Below are 20,615 nucleotides of genomic sequence, written 5' to 3'. Positions count from 1 at the left end.
GCGCATTTATAGGGGAAATTCCCTTATATAATGCTGACGTCATCAAAAATCAACGCATGCGCAGTAAAGATGTGAACAACTGTGTTAGTTTTGAACACTATGAAATCCTCCGACAATGAAAAAATTCATATAATTTGTAGAATAAAAACCGTGAAACAGTTACGTGATATTGCAAAAAGCCGTGGCTTAACCGGGTATTACAAGCTACGCGCAAGGCCGAACTGGTTGCCCTATTGGAGGATATACCACAGAGATCGGTCAAGCCTATAACACCAGAGGCCATGGACCTCTTTGAGAAACAGGAGGTATCAAACTATAGAGGTAAATTAGGGAATGGTATGAATGGATTTTGCCAAAATCGGAAATGGACATATTTGAAAAGGAGGAACTGAGAAAAAATCGTTCCATCGTGAAAACCAAGATGGGTGGATGGTACAACTGGTTACTGTTCGCAAACCTATAAAGGAGGTGTCGAGAAAACATATGCGTCATTCAAGCGTAAGGTGATGGATCTCTATGATAGGACAGCTAACTCTAAACCTACGCTTCATGATGAAGTTGAAAAAGAGGCTGAAGAAGACTATCTCGAGGATATGCAAAATCTATATGATCGGCCAGGGCAAGATTTTACACCGCAGAGTCATAAGCATGCCCTCCACAGGACATTTCGAAGTTTTCGCATTCCCGGTGTAGAAGGAGTTGACGTCGACGGGTATATGGGGATGGTGCGACCCAACGTAAGAACCTTGATAGAGGACCAGGTAAGAGTTATGAGATCGGCAAAAGTACAACTCTCCGTATGGATCACGTGGAAGAAGAAAATAGTTCTAAACTCGGGGGAGGTTAACGATGAGTACATCGAGGTGAAGAAAGCCATCAATGGTAATATGACAGATATCTTCAAGGGTAGCGGCGAAGACGATGTACTGGATAGGATATTTACATCAATCAAAACACACGTAGAACATCCGGCACCGCCCTAGAGTGGCTTCACGATTAGCGGAATTCTATACTTTGATATAAACTTTCATAAACTACGGTTAACACGGGGTTCATCATACATAGAACTACCTAAATGGATAACTTCAAAGAAAGCTATCATCAACCCAGTGAATGAGGATGATGAATGTTTCAAATGGAGCGTCATTGCATCACTACACCATACGGAGATCGGAATGAACCCGAGTCAAATATCACAAATGCATCGCTATATTCGCCTCTACAATTAGGAGGGTATAGAGTTCCCAACAAATATCACAGACATATCCAAGTTTGAGAAGAACAACACGGATATCGCGGTAAACGTCTTGTACGTAATGGGAAATAATCCCGGTAAAGGATGCGAGGGAGACAAAAACCAAAAATATGAGTAAGCATGTACCATGTGGCTGGTGTACCTATAGCACATTGGCCTATGGGTATGTACTGGACCCACTAACAGTCCACAGGGGTAAGGATTGCGTCAAGCGATTTGTGAACCAATTAGAGGATGAGGTGAAGCGGCTTTACTATACCTACCCGTATCAATCCATGCTGGAACTGACAGATATGTTAAAAAAGGAAAAATGATGAAGCCACAGAATGCCATATATGCTTAAATCCCTTCAACGATGAGAATAATCATAAGGTTCGAGACCACTGTTACAATACAGGGCTGTATAGTTTCATACCTTTCATCTTCCACAATCTAAGTGAGAATGATACTCACTGATGCTTCGAAAAGGCGTATACCCTTACGAGTATATGGATGATTGGCAGCGATTAGAAGACACGGAGCTACCATCCAAGGAGGCAAAGTAAGCTGAATATGAAGAGGATTAGCGACAATGAGTATTCATACGCGAAAAAGGTATGGAATGTCATTGCCCCAAAGGGTGATAACGTAACCATGGGCGACTATCATGATGTGTACCTCACCATGGACGTCCTGCTATTGACCGACGTTTTTGAAACATTCCGGGACGTGTGCCTAACAAACTACAAGCTTGATCCTGCACGTTTTTACTCAGCACCAGGCCTGGCAGGGAAGGCAACAATAAGTATACCGGAATTAGGTTAGAGCTCCTTGCGGACCCTTCTCATGTTCGAAAAAGGTTATCCGTGAACGTATAACCCAGGCTGTACACCGGTATGCGAGGGCAAAAAAAAGTATATGGGAGACCAGTGCGATCCAGAAGTTGAATCCTCCTACCTACAGTACCTTTTAGAGGTTGATATAGACTACCCTGAGAGGCTACACAATACAGATAATGAGTTACCTTTTTTATCTGAACGCATGAAGATGAACAAGGTCGAGAAACTGGTACCGAATTTAAAAAAAAGCGTGGATTTGTGGTGCATATCAGAGCCCTTCACGAGGCTATAAGACATGGCTTGAACTGAAGAAGGTGCACAGGGTCATCCAGTTTAACCTACAGCCATGGCTCAGGGGACATATAGATCACAACACGAGGCTGAGAACAGCTGCAAGGAACGAGTTTGAGAAGGATTTTTACAAGTCATGAATTTAAGTGTATTTGGGAAGACAATGGAGAACATTAGAAATCATCGTAACATTCAGCTGATCACCAACGAGGACAAGTATATGAAGCTTGTGATGAAGCCAAATTTCAAGGGTGGAATCCGGTTTAGTAAGCACCTCTTAGGAGTAGAAATGGGTAAGACGAAGGTGAAGATGAACAAGCCTGTATATATAGGCCAGGCCAAATTGGACATGTCGAAGCTAATCATGTATAAATTTCACTATGATTTCATGTTACCGAAGTATGGCAGCAAGCTGCAATTGTATTACATGGATACGGACAGCTCTGTGTACTGCATCCGAACAGAAAACTTTTATCGTGACATTGCATAAGACGTTGGGACACGTTTTGACACGACTGCGTACAGCAAGGACGATAACAGGCCTCTTCCCATTGAGAAGAACAAGAAGGTCGCAATTCTAATGAAAGACGAGGTAAGTGGAAAGGTTATGACAGAGTTTATAACACTAAGGGCTAAGCTATATGCCTATGAGAGCCTTACAACAGAGGGTGGTGAACGCAAAGCGAAGGGCGTGAAGATGTGCGTGACCAAAAAGTCCATCACCTTCGACGATTACCGATGATGCCTGAAAGAGGGGGTTGACATATACAAAATCCAGGTGTTAATTCAAAACAAAAAGCATGAAATATATACCCAAAAGGTGAACAAGTTAGCCCTTAACAGGGCAGATGACAAGAGGCTCGTGCAATCAGATCAGGTTACCACGCTAGCTAGAGGCCATTACCGCCTGGTGTTTGCCCAGTAATAAAGCCATCGAAGTGTGTCTACTAATCCCTGTACTTCTACCCTATGCCATGATTTCTTTTGTTCTTTTTCGTTACAAAAGAGTATTAATAAAGATGTCAGAGCTTGCACGAGTATTCGACAATGCCTCTGCAGAATATGAGCATATAGAGCCCCCACCCAATAAACGCTAGGTCCTGAGGGAAGCCCTACGCAAAGGTAAGGGGCATCTTCTGCCCATAAAATGCACAGAAGGGTTTCTCGACAAGGCTCCTTATGAAGCCATCGACAAGGTCAATACTGAGTACGTAGAAAGAGAACTCCAAGAGAAGGGGGAAAAGACCGCAAAGGCGTTGACTACTCACACGATAAGCCTATACGCGAACCTTGTTGGAAATATCGTGGGTATCGACTGTGTCGATGAATTAGATCTCGGGATTCTGGTATACTGCACTATTGAGAGGTGTTTAGTGCCTATCTTGGTAGCAGGGCATACCACGAGACATATGGGTAAGAAAAAAGAGGATGACGCGGAGGAGAAAGAGCCCTGAGGACCTACAGTGAAATTTCTTATAAGTCATAAGGCTTAAAAGAAATTAGTGAAGAAGAGAGACAAGAAAAGAGAGTCATTGCAAAGCCAGTAAAGCATCCGGGGCGTGTGGCCCAAGGACACAAGTTGGCGGCACTTATGAACAAAAGAAAGGAAGAAATGAAGCCACAAGAGTGTACTGTAGAGCCTACAGTCAAAACCTCTTCTCGGGCCAGTTGCGTACAGTCAGTCTACATGTACGGTGTAGGGACTTTGGTCGTGCTTGCCATAGGAGATGGTATATGGTATAGGTTTGGCAGAGGTTAAAATAATAAAGAATCTTACAAGCCAGCAACTCCAGAGCCCCAAAAAGGCAAAGCTCAGCCTCCCGAGATAAAAATGCTCAAAATGTTATAATAAATGACTACAATCAGAGATCACATGGTCAGCAACATTAGCCCGAAAGAAACCATGGTTATTGACTCTTTATGGGAATTAGTCAGGCTGGTATCGTAGACGATCCTGATAGCCATGGGTTCAAAAAAGACTCTAGGAGTTTCAAGGCCCGGAGCTAAGATGGATTTGGAGGACGGCCTGAAGCTCGCGGGCTATATGACGGCAGCGATCTTGTTCGACGAATACGCGATCAAGCAGAGATGGTATAAGAAATCATTGATACCCCCAAAATAGACCGTCTAGTAAAATTTTTATTTGCCCCTGAGGCATATATGGATGCAGATAAGGGTAAGACATGTTATATGGATAATATATGGATGAGGGTAAGACATGACCAAAATGTAAGCACTATCTCCCCCTGAACCATTTCAGGATCAAACGTAATGGTCGAATATCAAGACAATGCATCACCTGCCTCGCTGCCAACAAGGTGTCGCGGGAACGCACAAGGTACCCGCATCAAAGGCGGAGATACCATTGTAAAGACTGTAAGGGAGGTGGGATTTGTTATCATGAAAGGCAAATATACCAGTGTAAGGATTGCAACCCTGCTGGTCATCTCACTAATGTTAACCGCTCCAGCAACCAGCCTCTACAAGGAAACAAGGAAGTCATAGCTATCTGTAAGGCCCATATTGAAACCCAGTTTTCCAAGGGAATGACCTGGGAAGACTATTCATAACAAGATACCCTATAAATATCAAGAACTGGCAAATCTCCGACGCAAGATGATGTTGCTAGGGTATTACACAAGGCGAATCTTGGAATAGTAAATGGAAAAGACATGTTCAAAATGTAAACACTTTTTATCTACAGACAAGTTCAAGATCAGGGGTAACGGTCGAACGAAAAGTTGCATTGGCTGCCTGGATACAGCGAAGGTGCAAATACATTGACTACGAAGTAAACCCTCTTACTATTGACAGGGGAATTAGAGGGTTTCAAAAGGATGAATATTACCCACTTCTCTATACCCTGTTCACATATGACATTATAGCCCGGTACGCCTCAGATCCATACACCCCCATGGTTACTAAAACCATGGGGGTGTATGGATCTGTTTCACATGCGCCGCGCTATACACAAAATATATAACAGGAAATGGGGTTATCAATTAATATCATTAACCGTCATGAATGCATCCCATACGGCAATCTTTACAGGTCCGACATTATGCGGCAAAACGCAACGTGTCCTGGACCTCCTCGAGCAGGAGTATAAAAAGCATCTCAACATAGTCATTTTGCTCCCAACAACTTGATGGAATACAACCTATTTAGAAAGGGGCTCACTCTGGAAGGACGACTACGTGTTCCTTATAGACCTTGGAAATGAGCTGCTTGAATGAGTACAAAAATTGTCGTCGTTACTGGCAGGTGAGGAGACGTTGTTTATCGTGGACGACGTCATAGCCGATGAAAGTCTCGATAAAAAAGGCAATCCCTACTTGAGCTTGCCATCAGTGGTAGGCACAGCAAGAACAGTCTTTGGCTATTAACTCAATCGTATACAGCTCTACCCAAGAATTTGAGAAGGCAGAAAAAGCAGTTGTTTTTGTGGTACCCTCATGAGAAGAGTGACACGAAAATGGTAGACGAGGAAACCAATCTTATTTCAGACTGGGATGATATCAAGGCTGAGCCGAATAACCCAAGCAAGCGTGCTTATACGTGAGGTTGGAACATCCTAGGACTTGAAAGATCCTCGAGTGACCACGGTGAAACTCTCTGGCTGAACATTGGTATATAGAAAATGTCGTCACAAGTTATGTTTAATGCAGGAGCCATCAAGATCCTGTATAACAACCAGGATCAACCTATGTTTAATCGCGCTACTCTTGGACGATTTCTTAGTATTGAAAAGATTGCGGAGTCTCGAAATATTTCCACCCCAACAAGTCATGAGATAGGTCTGGTTTCAAAGCAACCCCTAAAACAAGACCAAAATAGGCATGAAGCTTTCGTGACATTAGACAAAGCATTGGAGATTGTTCGTCGTTCCAGGAAACCAAAGGTTGTAGGAGTCATCAGATGGCTGGCCAGGGCAGGTGTCCAAAAACTACAAGATGTAATTAAGTGCATCACCAGTCCATGGAAGACAAGGATAGGGCTCTGGCCTTCCTCGGTGATGAAATTGCGGATAGGGACAACCAACTCGTGGCACTCGGGGATGAAATTGATAAGCTCCAGCAACAAGTAGAAACACTTCAACAACGGTATGTACCGCATGCTGAAGATCCTAGAAAGGAGAACATGATCATGATATACCGAAAACATACCTCACAGGACGATGATGAGTATCATCATCTTCCATACTACTGTGCACGTATTCAAAGACGTATTCTTTCTACTAAAAGGACATGGTTCAAAGACAACTATCCCAAATCTGAAGAGATTGTCGTTATTGAGTATCCCAACAGCATGTATGCCTTTAATAGGTTCAAGGAAGATGGAAATTTGGAGAGTTGTGGGTGTCATTTCAGGCTTATAGACCTCAATCGAGATGACCTGTATGACCTGGGTGTTCCCGCACTAGAGGATCAGACGACTCTAATTTTTATTACTTACAAGAGTAGTAGTAAAAATTTTAGGTAAAGTGATGGGATGTACCAATCCTTCACATGCTCTGGAGGTATCTGAACATCTTCAGGAATAAATAACATCTCCTCTGAAACGAAGCTTCTTTCAGGACCATCTTTCAAATAGTACAAAACACGACTACCCGCTACTATTTTGTCCAGCCTATACATTTTTCTGCTCCAAAAGGCATCAGTTGCGCGTCTTTTCGAATCACCATGCTTTTCTCCGGGTTGTAGCAGATAGAGATACAAACCATCCTCAGGTAAGGGTCTCTGTTTGGGATGATATTCTTCGCTTTCCGCGAGCGGTACTACATCGAGTTTGATCGCTCTGTTGGGCTTCATTTCAATCATAGCAGTCTTGGTATTGCTTAGAATTTTCACGATGCTATACAGGTTTTTCACCAAAATGGTACTAGTTTCCTCAGAAGCCAACTCTTGCGCATCCTGAGGTTTAAAGAGTCTTTCCGCGAATACCTTGTTTTAAGACTCTACAATGGCCGTGAACGTATGGTGGTACTTGGTGGTGGCCCTCTTATATTCAACCCCCTTGTTCTCCAGCAACTTCGTTACATCTGACTTAAATTCGGAGCCATTGTCACACTGGAAAATTTTAGGGTATCGAAGAGGTCGTGCTTTATGAATGTCCTTGACCATGTCTGCGATTTCGCTAGCATTTTTGGAACGCAACGGCCTAGCCACCTCGAACAAACGTCAATACCCGTGAGTATGTATTTGTAGGTGTTTCCATATACCCTATTATGCGGCATGTAGAGTAAATCGAACTGGTGCATCTCATTAGGGCTCGGGATGATGAGGTGGTGGTAGTCTATACGTTTCGGACCCATGATATGTCTCAACCATAGCAGTTGTGTACTTAGCTAATGAGTGACCTTCTTTTTGGATAGGTCACTATCCTTTGCGAGTAATTTGATAGCTTTTCGTCAGGTCCAGAGATGTTCTGCGGTATAGTAGATACTGCTTAATTTCTCCGCCTCCTCTTCGGTAACGATATGTGATGTTTGTGACATGTCTTTAATATACATGCCAAAAACGTTTTAAAGATACTTATATGCTACAAACCCTAGTAGGGACAAGGAGCCAACGATGAAGCTTAATTCGCCATCTTGTTGTTTCTTGTAGGGTGTGTAATAATCCGATAATTTCCGGGCCTTTTCGTTTGAAGCAATGTAGTTCTTGTACATATCGTCGTCCGACTCCTGAAGGCTCTTCCCTGCCTTTTTTTTTTGTAACTCCCTTTGCTCAGCAAACCAGTCCAATTTGGCCTGTCTTTTCCTCACCCACTGTGCTTGGGCATCCTGGAGTTGTTCCATAGCCTCGTCATGCCTCTTGCGCTCGGCCTCACCGTGTCCCGATAGCTTAGAAAACAAGAAGTTAGTCCCGCTGAACGCCAATGCGTTGATTGCTGCATTTAGTACTCCACTGAGTGAAAGCGCCCATCAAGTATGTTAATTTGCGCATCTTGAAGAAGGTACATATAGCACCTAAAATCCCCGGTGCCGTCGGTCTTCTTGTTCATGTTGAGGATAATGCCGTCACTTAGACGTTGTAAAGGCCTACCCGATCCATGCAGAGTATGATCAGGAGAGGCTCTGAAATCGATAAACAACGCATACCTCTCGTTGAAAAACTGGCCAATCATGACGTTCGAGTCGTCACTGCCGAAAAGGTTGACGATCTGTTCCAAATGATCTTTTGGAAGCATCGCATGAGAGTACAGCTCATTGGGCTCCCCCTCGACAGTGATGGATATTTTTTCAATCTTGGGGTTGTAAAGGACCTCGTTGACACCAGCTTAGGGCTTCACTTTCCCGGGGTATATGAAGAGTAGCAAGACGCCCTTTACGCTTTTTGCGGGGTGTCAGTTTGGAGGTTGTAGCTGGTATCAGCCTTTTTCATTGTGACCACCTTGGAACGGAGTATTCTCTCGTAGGGCGGCGCTAATCTTGCATACGGAGATATCATGGCACTCACTAGGCCTTCATAAGTAATGTTGTCAAACTCCGGCTTGATGTTACTGATCTTGTACGCGGCGTCAGCTGCCTTGGCTGCCGTGCTTCCCGAGGCTGCTATCCCTGCATCTTTGATCACGTCGCTATGCCGTGCGAAATGTAGGAAAAACCGAAGCCTGTCATGGACCCCTGCCTGGTAAAACTGCAGGTCTCTCGTCAACTCGGAGAGCTTGCCCAAAGGAATACAGAAAGTATTACCATACGCTGCAGCGATGGCCTTTACTTCATCAGTGCCAAAGTGATCACTAGCATTGACCTGTAAGGGCCGAATGGTATCATCATTATGGTTAATACCCTCTAGAATGAGGTTGTTTTCCCTATCAATTTTGGGTAGCCATAGGTCACGGTAGACTGCGAGGTTGATGAAATCAGATATATTTTGAATTTCATTACCATTTAGAGTAATACGTAGATCTCTCACCAGACTTTTGCCGATGTTGCTGACTAGGGTTATTAGTATTGGTCCCCGTCAGCACCAGGTCAAATAAGAGTTTGAGACTGCCGGGAACGATGATATCATTCTGCCCCATGTTGGTAATATCAACATAGAGGTCTTCATTCTGATTGATGGTGCTTGGTATGTTGGATATCTGAACCCGTTGATACCAAAAAGCTGCTTTATTTCTACGTAGGGGTCTAATGTACTTCCAAATGCACTCATTTATTATTATAGGAATTTTTTATCCTCAACCTCATATTAAGATGAGGTTGAGGATTGTGGGAGGTGGTGGGAGGTGAGGAGGGTGGTGGGAGAAATGATGATAAACCAGAAGAAACTTTAATCAACGCAGCAACTTCCATCAACGTCGGGACAACAACAGCATGGAGACATCACAACTATGGGCATGGATCCGGCTAGGGCGCTAATGGTATTGAGGGTCCACAAGCTATACAGACAAATTAGAATGGATCAGAGGGTGGTCCATGTGATCCACTATGAGGATTTTCGATTGGAGGGGATTCGTCTTCTTTACAAGATATTACGGATCTAATTTATAAGAAACCGGGTGTTGGTTTTACTAAGCGCTAGGACAATATTAGCAAATTTGCAGGCAGGTTGCGTGCGAGACATGGGTTTTAAAAATTAAATCACCACTCCGAGCAAAGGTGGTAAAGCAAGGACCCAGGAAAGGCTGATGATATTATGGACCCAGGAAAGGCTGATGATATTATGGAGAATGGTGAAAATATAGAGATGCACTTGTTAGATAAGTCTGGTGGATTTGAATAACTTATGGACGATGCGGAAAGTTTATAGGTGAGACGGAAGACCTCCTTCAAGAACATTTTCCTGGAGGGTCCGATCTGGGATGGATCTCAGAACGTGAGAGAAAAGGTTTTGACGAAAAACTTCAAACAATAAGGGGTGCTTTGAATTTACATGAGGCCAGTGTAATGTTATACAACAGTGAGATTACCAGGGGGGAGGTCAGGTTAAAAGATCTCGAAAAGCAGAAGGTCGGGGGACCAGGGAATCCTGATAATGATAGTGATATAGAAGGGCTGAAGGGTAGGCTTAAGAATCCTAAGGAAGAAAGATATTTTGAGATTAATTCACATGGCTTGCTATCCTCCGAAATATACCCCCAGATGAAGGTTATCAAGGAAACCCTAATAAAAATCGCCGCAGATGATAAGTCCCTACTCGAAAAGCTTAAAATACTCTTTAAGGAACAAGGTATAACTATAGCAAGTATCATGTCAGCTGTTCGTCTACTGATAAGCACCATTGAACTCGCCGTGACGAGAGGAAGTGCCGTGGCAGGTGCAAGAGGAAGTGCCGCAGCAGGTGCAGGAAAAGGATTCATGGAGAAGAAGCTTGAAAGGCTTTGAAAAATCCTCAAATATCTGGCAGGTAAAGCAGGTGCCACATTACCTGGCATAATCGGTACGTTTGTATCCTTCTTTTTAAGAGTAGAGGCAACCGTCGTCGAATATGCAGCTAAACATCTGTACATGGCAATCGCTGCTGCCGTTGGGCTTGTTGTGGTATATTCTGGAAAGACTAAAAAATCATGATCTATTTAAGCCATATGTAGGCAATGATGAGGCCTACCCCTGTTGTAATGAATCTGGCCTTGGTATCCTCGTGTTGGTTTTGACCTTCCTCGAGGGGAAGCAGCATGGCGTGCTCCTTCTGCATATGTTGTTCCACCTCCCTGTGTATTGTTATTTTAATAGCATGCTTGTGAGGTGTAGATGGTATAGCTTATATAGTATGATCTGTAGGTATAGGAGGCGTGGTATGTATAGGTGTTTTGATAGTATGTTTGGGAGATGTGGTATGTCCGAGTGTATAGGTGTTTTGGTAATATGCTTTGGAGGTGTAGTATGCCTAGTGGGCGGTTTGATAGCCCTCTCTGTATGCCTCACAATAAGCTTGTTATTTAAATCAACCCGGACACCAACGCTGACGCTGGCAGGTGCGATCAGGATATTGTTATTATACCCTACAATTTTACCAATACGCAAATTCATATCAGAAGGCAGCATGTAGACGCTGGGCATGGCCTCAAATGTTTGTAGCAAAATCTGCCTTGCTGTGTAGTTGTCGGCACCGGACCCGATTAAGGATGCCTTAGCTCCTGCCTGTGACCTAACCAACAAGACCACGTAACCCCTGATACTTTCACTTAGCTTGGTTAGACCTTCTGAAATCAGACCCTGACTTCAGAAGGTCTTCAGAAGAACTTCGCTCAATCACCATCAACTTAAGGCAACCACCTACCGTTGGTGAGTGACGACATGATAGCCTTGAATTTCTACAGACTATTACGATCTGCACCATACTCGCGTGCATATCCGGATGTGGAATAGGGGCTTTTGTATGGAAAAAACTTATCGTTATAGGGCATGGGTACCTTCATCCTGGTAAGGATGCGGCGCATGTAGTAATAGGCATGGAATTTAAAGATCGAGTTGACAAGGGGTATGGAGCTCGTCATGTGCTTGGCAGATATGACTAATGCAATGGTTGCGCAATGGGTTGCAAAATTCACCTGGATATTCCAGTAGTCTAGTTCCTGTCCTGTCCGACCCACTCTGACAGTGTCATTCAGCAAATTTGTACGGATTTTTATGGCATATTTTATGAATTCCGGGAATACCACAGAGATATGTGAGTCTGTAGGCACGTACAGGTCCTGATGCTCCAGGTTTTTGATACCAAGTGGCCATTCTCCCCTTTTTGACTCGTACCTAGCTCTTGGATTGTACGAATACATGTCCATCCTTTTCTCCTAACAAGAAAGGGATGAGGCAACTATATGTTACTGATATTGATAAACCTACGATATTTGAAGACTACCTGGGGCAGGATACTAGGATAGTCTTAAAATCCATCAGTATTCAACCTACATGGCTGAACATTTATAGTAACAACGACTTTACCATCCGTAAGGTAGGGCTCGATCAGAGGGTGACTCGGACCGCAATTAAGAACGGTCTATACAAGATCGAGGATCTGGCGGCTATCGTCAATAGTCAGGCCTAGGACAAGATCAAACTATTTGTCTTGAAAAATGGAGTCTGCAGGCTCGGTGTCAGTAACGGGTACACAGTTGTTATAAACAGACCATTGCAAGAGCTCTTAGGCCTACCCTATGACCCTAGTAAGAAGTACTACACAAGCGGTGACCACGATGTGGTCTATAGGACTGATGTTTACCAAAGCTTGAGACTCGTTTGTCCCCAGTTGGATGAAGACGACTGCCTGCTGGATGGTAAAAAGTCTAAAATTCTGGCTTTACTCCCCACCAAGGAGCTAAACGCTTGGGGGATATGCTGACATGGAGTTTTGATACTCCGATCTACCTACCTCTGAAAGGTTTCACAGATCGCCTCGAGTTCATCCCAACGGACGAATATCATCACAAAAAAATGTTTCCTTTACTGGCCTCACGATGCATTTGCTGATAGAATAAATGAATGACGTGACCAAGCTGTACCCAAATTTACCGAGTGCACATGCGGAGGACGATACTATTCATGAAAGCCAAAAATATAGACTTGACAAGATTGGGGGGATTGAAAAGTATCTGCGAGATGAAATCAAAGAGCGGAACAGACTCGAAAAAAGTTCAACATGCACGGCACGTGGGTACGCTTCTTCGACCATGTACTGCTGAGCATTAGCATTATCACCACGGGTGTTGGGATAGGGAGTTGGACTCGGGACTCGGTGTTCTGATCTGCATTGCTATGGGACGTATCACAATAGCTGTAGGTAAAGGACAAGCCGGTTTTAGAAACGCCGGGAAAAGACTTGATGTTAAGAGTAAAAGACACGAGACTATAAGGCTGTTGGCTGAGACAAAGCTGAACTCTATAATCGATTTAATTTTGAAAGCAATCGAGAATGGAGTCACCAGCAACTATGAGTTCACCCTCATTACACATTATGTTATGAGATAATAAAGGAACAGATACGACTACGTGTTAAACAGATCGTTGAATCCATCAACGAACGAGAATGTGCTCAGCTTGTGGCGAAAGGTCGGGAGGAAGGAAGGCAAATGTTTTAAAAAATCTTGTGTACAGTATGTAAGCGCTAAGTAGAGTCTCCACCTGTTTACAAGCATTAATTTTATATATTTTATAGGCCTTGTGGGGCCTATAAAATATATGTTTTTTTAATCTTCACTTAGCAGCCATTCTTTCTTGAAGTCCTTATATCGACATTCCACAACATGTACCTGGAGGTAGTAGTTATTACCTTGCACATACACCGATGATAGTGCTAGGATGGCACTGGGTTGGCATGGTTCATCGTAAGGTACTTGCATACCGTGGAATTTAGTCGTGATTGCATCCTTGTAGTATTTGAGTTTAGCGTTCACGTAACGGTCTTTTTTCACAGGTTCCGTCGTCAATTGCTAAGATATCAACTTCTCGATCTTGGACCAGACTTGATGATACTTCGCAACCCAGTCGGGGTACAATCAAGACTCATTACTGCACTGGCGTTGTACCGGCTGACCCCATGCGGGACCAGATTTTTGGTGTTTTTACCCTGAGCGCTACTACGAGGTCTTGTGTATGATACCCTATAATGTACCGATTATCCTTACATCCATTGGCAGGAATCACACTATTAGATATATATTCAAATTGTAGGACCTTCTTTATTGCTATTTCAATGTCGTCAGAGGGTTTCATCTCGTTGTACACACACGCAACTACCCCCGTTATAGGCGATGTATTCCTGATAGCAGTACCAGTACAATATTTTGGATTTTACCACAAACCTACTGCCGCAGCTACATCTGTCATACTCGTCAGGTACCCTTTCACAGTCCTTACATTGTTTCATTTATTTAAAGTTTTAAAGTCCTCCGATCATTATCCTTGTTCCTCTCTGATTCTTGTACTAATATTAAGGCCAAAAGTGGGACTTTGTTGTGTTTAACCAAGCGTGCACGAGATGTGCGTGCCCGACTGTGCTAGAACATACATTTCTCTATCTCTGATGTATTTCTAATGACAGCAGCAGTAAGCGTTTCACCCATCTAAGATATTCTCCGACCATACTAGATTCTATCAACTCATCAAGATTGCGTTTACAATTACGTATTGCTGTTTCATATTGCTTTATTCTATGGACTAGTCCAAATTCCAGAGAATGTGCACTCAGTTCCACAGCTTTTTAAGATCCTTTTTCTTGATCTTTGAAAAGTACCAACATATAACTCTCTGTCAGGATGCCGGAAAAACGGCAAAAAACGGAGTTTCGGTCGCAAGTATGTGAAGTCCCCATTCACGAGACACCGGCACTTAATTACGATGACCTGTCTAGAGATGGTCAGCTGAATTAATTTATTTTTGCCTTGCTTAGGGAAAGGAAGGCTAAAAATAATTTCGACATTTTTAAGGGTGGGTAGGAAATGTTTGCGACCAGCAATTTCCTATCTAGGGCAGGAATAATTTGTGTTTTTTTAGATATTTGACAAAATTGATGCTTCGAATTCGTATTTGTAACCATGAAATTATCTTGCTCTCCTATCCGAGACCGACACTATAATTTCATAATTCCAGTCCCCCTCTCTAGAATTGGCCATCGTAAAATATTGAGGCGACACACTCGCTACTTTGGTCGAAAATTTTTACGATGGCTAATTCTAGATGGAGTGGCGGGATTTACCGTGCTATTAAGTAGAAATTCAACAGCCGTTTTCGTAGCTTCTTTAAAAAATCCACCAAAAAGACGAGCATTTTTTAGTCATTGTCCATAACACCTAAGAAAATTCTGGAAAGGTAAAACAGTAAGCACGTAAGCATTTTGAGCATGTACTCTACCAACCCAGTCGTCGCACTTTTATCATTGTTCTTTATAATATATCGTGCTATCGATTTGTGATTTTCTTGTGGGCCACGATTTTCATGTAGTTTATATATATATATCCATGTTTGCCTTTTAGCTATATATAGCTATCACCCACAAATGTGAATTGTTGCACCCTTGTGATGAACTATGGTTTAATATTGTATTCAGGGCAGGGTTGGAAAGAAAGAGCCTAGTATAAATGTAAAAATAAGAACATTTAACTTTGTGTGTTTACATCGCCATCTTAGTTACTTGAGTGAGGGTCATCTAAACATACGCACAAAACGAAGAAGATTGTGCGAAGTGAATACCACATAAAGCATAGGTATATATTTACACAGGGTTGAGCAAAAAGGAAACTGTCAAAACATGTTTGTTGTGTGACTTTCATCTCAGTTCTGTATATAACATAAACTGTATGTTTATTTTAATGTGAGATATATATACTGGAATTATTTATAAAGCTTATTTCATGATTATAATGGTTGCATTACTTGCCGACTTGTGCCAGACATGTGTAGTCTAGCTGGACTAAAATATATGCAATTCCTTGCGTAACAGTTTTAATCACGAGATTTGATATTTATTCCACTAAGGCAACCCATTGACAAAAAAAATTAGAACCTTGTTTTCCCATTGTCTCTATTGTGTGGAGCTTATACTGCTGATCAAGAAAATGTATATGACCATCTGCTTTTTATGAGCGGTTAATGAGATATAAAGGGTTTAAAAATTTTGCTGACATCACCAATGGCCTGTCAAAACCCCAAAAATCTCTGATCATGATAGGATCATGTACTTTTAACAAAGGGTTGCAGAGATATTAGGGTTTAAAGGTTTTTTGATGACGTCCATTCCGAAACAGATTTGGGTACCCAGGTTTGGGAAAATTACCCAAGTTTGTCCGGTGAAAAACCATTGACGTCACCACCATGTTTCCAAGTTATATGGCCTCAAAGTTTTAGGTGCAATGTAATATTGACATCGCGCTTTAATGTCAGATAATTTAACGTCAGACATAACTTTTTCGGCTACATCAAAGGAAAATAAAGACATACACTTTGACTGTTACAGACACACACAACACACACACTCTCCGTATTATTTTGTAGATAGTAGTTCGTGTGATTCTTCTACATGGTCAGAAAACATTATAATTGCATTTTTAAATCGAGCACTGTGTATAATCAATTTTGTGAAGTTATATACATACTGCAGATATTTTTTTATTTTTTATAGCTATAGTTTAAAGAAGTTAAAAAAATTAAATGGAAGACCTGCAACAGTGTTACAATACTGGTTGTGGCTCGAAGTTCAATGCAAAGGAAAATATAGAAGGTGAATTGGTAATAAGAAATTAACTTATAGTTTTATTGTTATTTTGTATGTAGCTGTATTTTATTAATTTCAGATGTTTGCCAGTATCATCCTGGTGCACCAGTATTTCATGATGCTTACAAGGTAAAAATGTTGGTTTTATAATAAGTATTAAATTCTTCAAAAAAACACAGAAAAAGTCTCACTTTTATGCATTTTTCCAAGGGCTGGTCCTGCTGTAAAAAGAGGTCCACAGATTTTACCGAGTTTCTGAACATTCCAGTAAGTTCTCTTTGTCTTCTCAAATGTTGAACACACGTATGATATTGGCACTGTTATAAGAGAATGCATATAATTTAGGGATGTAGCAAGGGGTTACACAACCCTAATAAGCCAGAAAAAGAAGAGAAGAAAGTTGAAAAACCTTTAGCTGTTGGCGAGGTAAAAATTCTGTCTTTTTGTGCAATATATATGTACAAAGTAATTCAAGATTTCTATATACAAAAATTCTACAAAGTTAATTCCCTTTTTTTCTCCTTGTTGGTTTAAAATTACACAATTCATTTGTTTAGTATTTTGTTGTACTGACAGTTTAACTGCATCCTGGCCCCTGTTAAGAGAATACTTTGTTTGTGTTGATGTTGGTGCAGTGTCCATGAGCCAATTGTAAACTTCTTAAGTAATTCATCAAACTTGAAACAGGTTTAGAATGCAAAATCAGTCAAGATAAAGAATGCATGACGTCATTAAGATAATAAGTAACGTCACACATTATATTGGACTGTTTTACCTCTGTAAAAGTCTATTTTCTATCTACCACAAAATCAGTATTTAGACCATCTCATTAGGACTCACCAATAAGTGGATAGGGTTATGTAGAATGAAAGAATCACAAAACTTTCATCAAGCCAAGTTAGTTGTTACTTTGTTATGAACTACTGTTCTGAGAAGAATGTTAAAATAATATTGGAGAAACAAAATATAGAAAATAAAGCACTATGCCTTTTGTGTAGGTCATATCTGATGGAGCACCTAAAATGATGAAGTTTAAGGCGCCCAATGTTGCGACTGAGCGTCCTAGGTAGGATCGATTTTGACCTTTGTGTAAGAACGGCAAAGACCATATTAGATCTTAAAAAATGTAGGGTTCCTTTAAAAATAAATAGCATTTAATCAGGCCAAACACATGTGATCTGTGATAATAAAACTGTAAAATATTTGATGCAGGTCTTTGCACATATGAATATCATACAAAGTATCATACTTTTATATGCTTCAGCGATGATATCCCAAAGATTAAATTAAAGTCAAAAGTAGCAAGCTCATTAACCATGGCTTTAAAGAAGCACAAAGAAAAAGAAGAAAAAGAGAAAGAAAATATAAATGGTTTGAAAAATGTTGCATTTTTAATATTTTTATTTTTTATTCAAATTAGATAGAAGGTTATACATCCTGATTGTGTTTAGGTGAAGAAAGTGACGCAGTTAGAATTGGTGCACCATGCAAACATGGTGGCTGTGATGCTGTGAGTGCAGTTCCAATCTTTTCTGCATTTTTGTGTTTTTGTGGTTAAGTCTTTTTTGTTGTTCTCCTGGAATTTAAATCTTTTAGAAATCGTTTGGGTAATAAGGTTGGTAAATAAAAACACTTTACTTTAATGGGATAAATTTTCGCGGGGATTAGATTTCGCGGAGTCCAGGCCATCCGCAAAAATTTGTCCCCGTGAAAATTTTGAAAAATTGCTCGATCCGCGAAATTTTAAACTTCTGTTTTCTTTGTTTTTAAAGTGTGAGGCTTCCTTTTTCAACCGAGTACTGAAGATGAATAGATAAGGGAAAACTGATCTCAAAAACGGTCTCGAATCAGTTGACCCTTTCAATGATATCGATCCTTTGCTCCCAGCCTCTAATGCGGATGATCAACCGAATTTGAGTTTTCTTTCCAGCCTTACGGATAAACAATTGAATGTTCCTTACTCCCCACGAAGTGAACTAGTAGTAGTGGATGTAACAGATGAAGAATCAGTTTTTTTAATTCAATTAGAATTTCATTTTGTTTTTTATCTAGTTGTGTTTATTCTACCTGACGTTATAGTTGTTTCGAAAGACCTTTGAACTAAAATGCAAAACTACATTTTGTCTCGGTCGATGTAGAAATGACAGGTGTAACGAGGGCCGATATGACAGTGCCATTCGGCCCCGAACCTTTTTCGACAACTTGTTTTACTTTCTTCAAAAATTGCTATTATGACCTTATCCGCGAAAAATTAGAACATCCCTTATCCGCAAAAATAAGTCCCTGCGAAATGCTAAAATTTCGCGGATGAGCTCAATTGCAAAATTTAATCCCCGCGAGAATTTATCCCATTAAAGTAGTTATGGATGGGATGTTTATCTCTATTTATATGCATGCTTGATCAAATGTAACCGTATACTGCCATTTTGAACAAGTTTTATCACTAATGTTTGTGCTCTAGAAAAACCTAGGCGGTGATAATAACTCAATAGAATGCACTTATCATCCAGGATATGCAGTTTTTCATGAAGGGTAAGTAAACTAATAAAATTTCAACAATGTAACGTTGAACTTGCAATATTTAAACGACCGCAAAATTAATTGTATAAAATATAATTTGACGTGAGAATTTTTGAGAATCGCTGCTTTAGCATGGCAATTATTATATTAAAGTATATATTTGCAACTCAAAAAATTTATTCTGTTTTAGATATAAGTTTTGGTCGTGTTGTAACAAAAGAACTTCTGATTTCAATGAATTTTTGAAGCAGGGCGGATGTGAGATTGGAAAACACGAATGGATGAAGCCAAGCGAGGTGTGATTAAATAAGTATTTCATTTTATACTCCTCTGCCTACTTTTGTGTAAACTTTTTCATTCAGCTCCGTAAACAACACCAACAAATCAAATTTCCACACAATGTATTTCATGTGTAATTCACCATCGGAATATTTACGAAGCTTTTTGCGTTAGTCGTTAATGCAATTTAGAGTTCTTTTTCCTGATATTTAAAGTAAAATCAACATTAGAAGATAAAAAATGACATGTTCAGTAGAAGTAAGAAAGTCTTGTTTTTGCCACACGATCGACCTATAAAATTAAACATTGACCAAATTATTATGTTTACAATATAGTGGTTATGAAGTGCACGAGTATAAAAATTTATTCGTTTAAAAATTTGCACTTATTTCCAGGTCGCGGCCAAGAAATCAATGTGTAGGTAAGGTTTGGTATTGTAGAATTATTATATGAGGTTTTTTAATTGAAAAACGTCTGATAACATTGATCTCGTTGCAGATACGATTGGCATCAAACTGGTTCGAATGTACTAATATCAATTTTTGCTAAAGTGTGCGATCCGGAAAGATGCATTGTCGAAGCAAATCCAACTAGTGTAAGTCAAGCATTTCTTTATCTGATATTTGAGCTGGACTTATGTTGATTTATGCCATACAGTACTAGTTTTGTCTTGACCTTGCCTTAAACTCTCCTTCATATTTGTTTCAGGTGCAAGCAACAATAGCATTTAACGGTGGAACTGACGTTTTCGAACTTAACCTTATTTTAAACGGGGTATTTACTTTTATATGTTTTTGAAGTATACATTGGACAAAAAAAAATGGAAATAAGAAATTTTAAAATAATTTCTACTCTAATGTAAAATTCGATAACAGATTCGCCATATTTGCTTTCTTTGTTGTAAGAAGCTATAACCAATTTTTTAGGTGATCGATCCAGAACAAAGCTCGGTTGAATACCTAGGAACGAAAGCAGAAATCAAACTAAAAAAGAAAGAAGCATTTAGCTGGCCCAAACTCGAATATCTGAGCTCGGAATAATTTTTTGCAGTGCAACATGCATGAAGATTTTCAGACTTTTGCTTATGGATTGGTTAGTGGATAGAATTGTGGTGATGATGTCATTATAGTCACGTTTAGATCGCGAAGAGAAAATTTAGATAGTCCTGTATATTATACATAGAGCTTTAACAAAAAAAAACAGATGCAAGTTTTGTTAAGTGCAGCCATATTTTTTACAATTCGAATGTATTTTATGTTGAGCAGTTACAGTGCAAGTTATTAAATATTTATATTTTCT

General features: G+C 40.6%; 1 protein-coding gene across 1 annotated transcript; it reads left to right on the top strand.

The window, feature by feature from the left end:
- The first annotated feature begins 16,405 nt into the window (after positions 1-16,405).
- Positions 16,406-20,601, top strand: LOC130646245 (cysteine and histidine-rich domain-containing protein 1-like). The gene is made up of 13 exons (XM_057452420.1): positions 16,406-16,523; positions 16,597-16,646; positions 16,728-16,784; positions 16,863-16,943; positions 17,516-17,583; positions 17,782-17,888; positions 17,969-18,027; positions 18,979-19,049; positions 19,228-19,333; positions 19,712-19,737; positions 19,815-19,911; positions 20,025-20,090; positions 20,243-20,601. Exons 1-13 carry the CDS (start codon positions 16,454-16,456, stop codon positions 20,354-20,356), a joined length of 972 nt encoding a protein of 323 aa, XP_057308403.1. The 5' UTR covers positions 16,406-16,453; the 3' UTR covers positions 20,357-20,601.
- Positions 20,602-20,615: the final 14 nt, after the last annotated feature.

This window comes from Hydractinia symbiolongicarpus, chromosome 5 (assembly GCF_029227915.1).
Source record: "Hydractinia symbiolongicarpus strain clone_291-10 chromosome 5, HSymV2.1, whole genome shotgun sequence".
NCBI classification, from domain to species: Eukaryota; Metazoa; Cnidaria; class Hydrozoa; order Anthoathecata; family Hydractiniidae; genus Hydractinia; species Hydractinia symbiolongicarpus.
The sequence above is the reverse complement of the archived record's forward strand: the minus strand, read 5'-3'. Positions and strand labels throughout refer to the sequence as shown.

Excerpts from the sequence above, each read along its gene's own strand:
- LOC130646245 (XM_057452420.1), top strand. The coding sequence starts at position 16,454 with ATGGAAGACCTGCAACAGTGTTACAATACTGGTTGTGGCTCGAAGTTC. Across the intron at positions 16,785-16,862 it reads CCGAGTTTCTGAACATTCCA|GGATGTAGCAAGGGGTTACA; the intron begins GTAAGTTCTCTT and ends CATATAATTTAG. Across the intron at positions 19,912-20,024 it reads TCGAAGCAAATCCAACTAGT|GTGCAAGCAACAATAGCATT; the intron begins GTAAGTCAAGCA and ends TATTTGTTTCAG.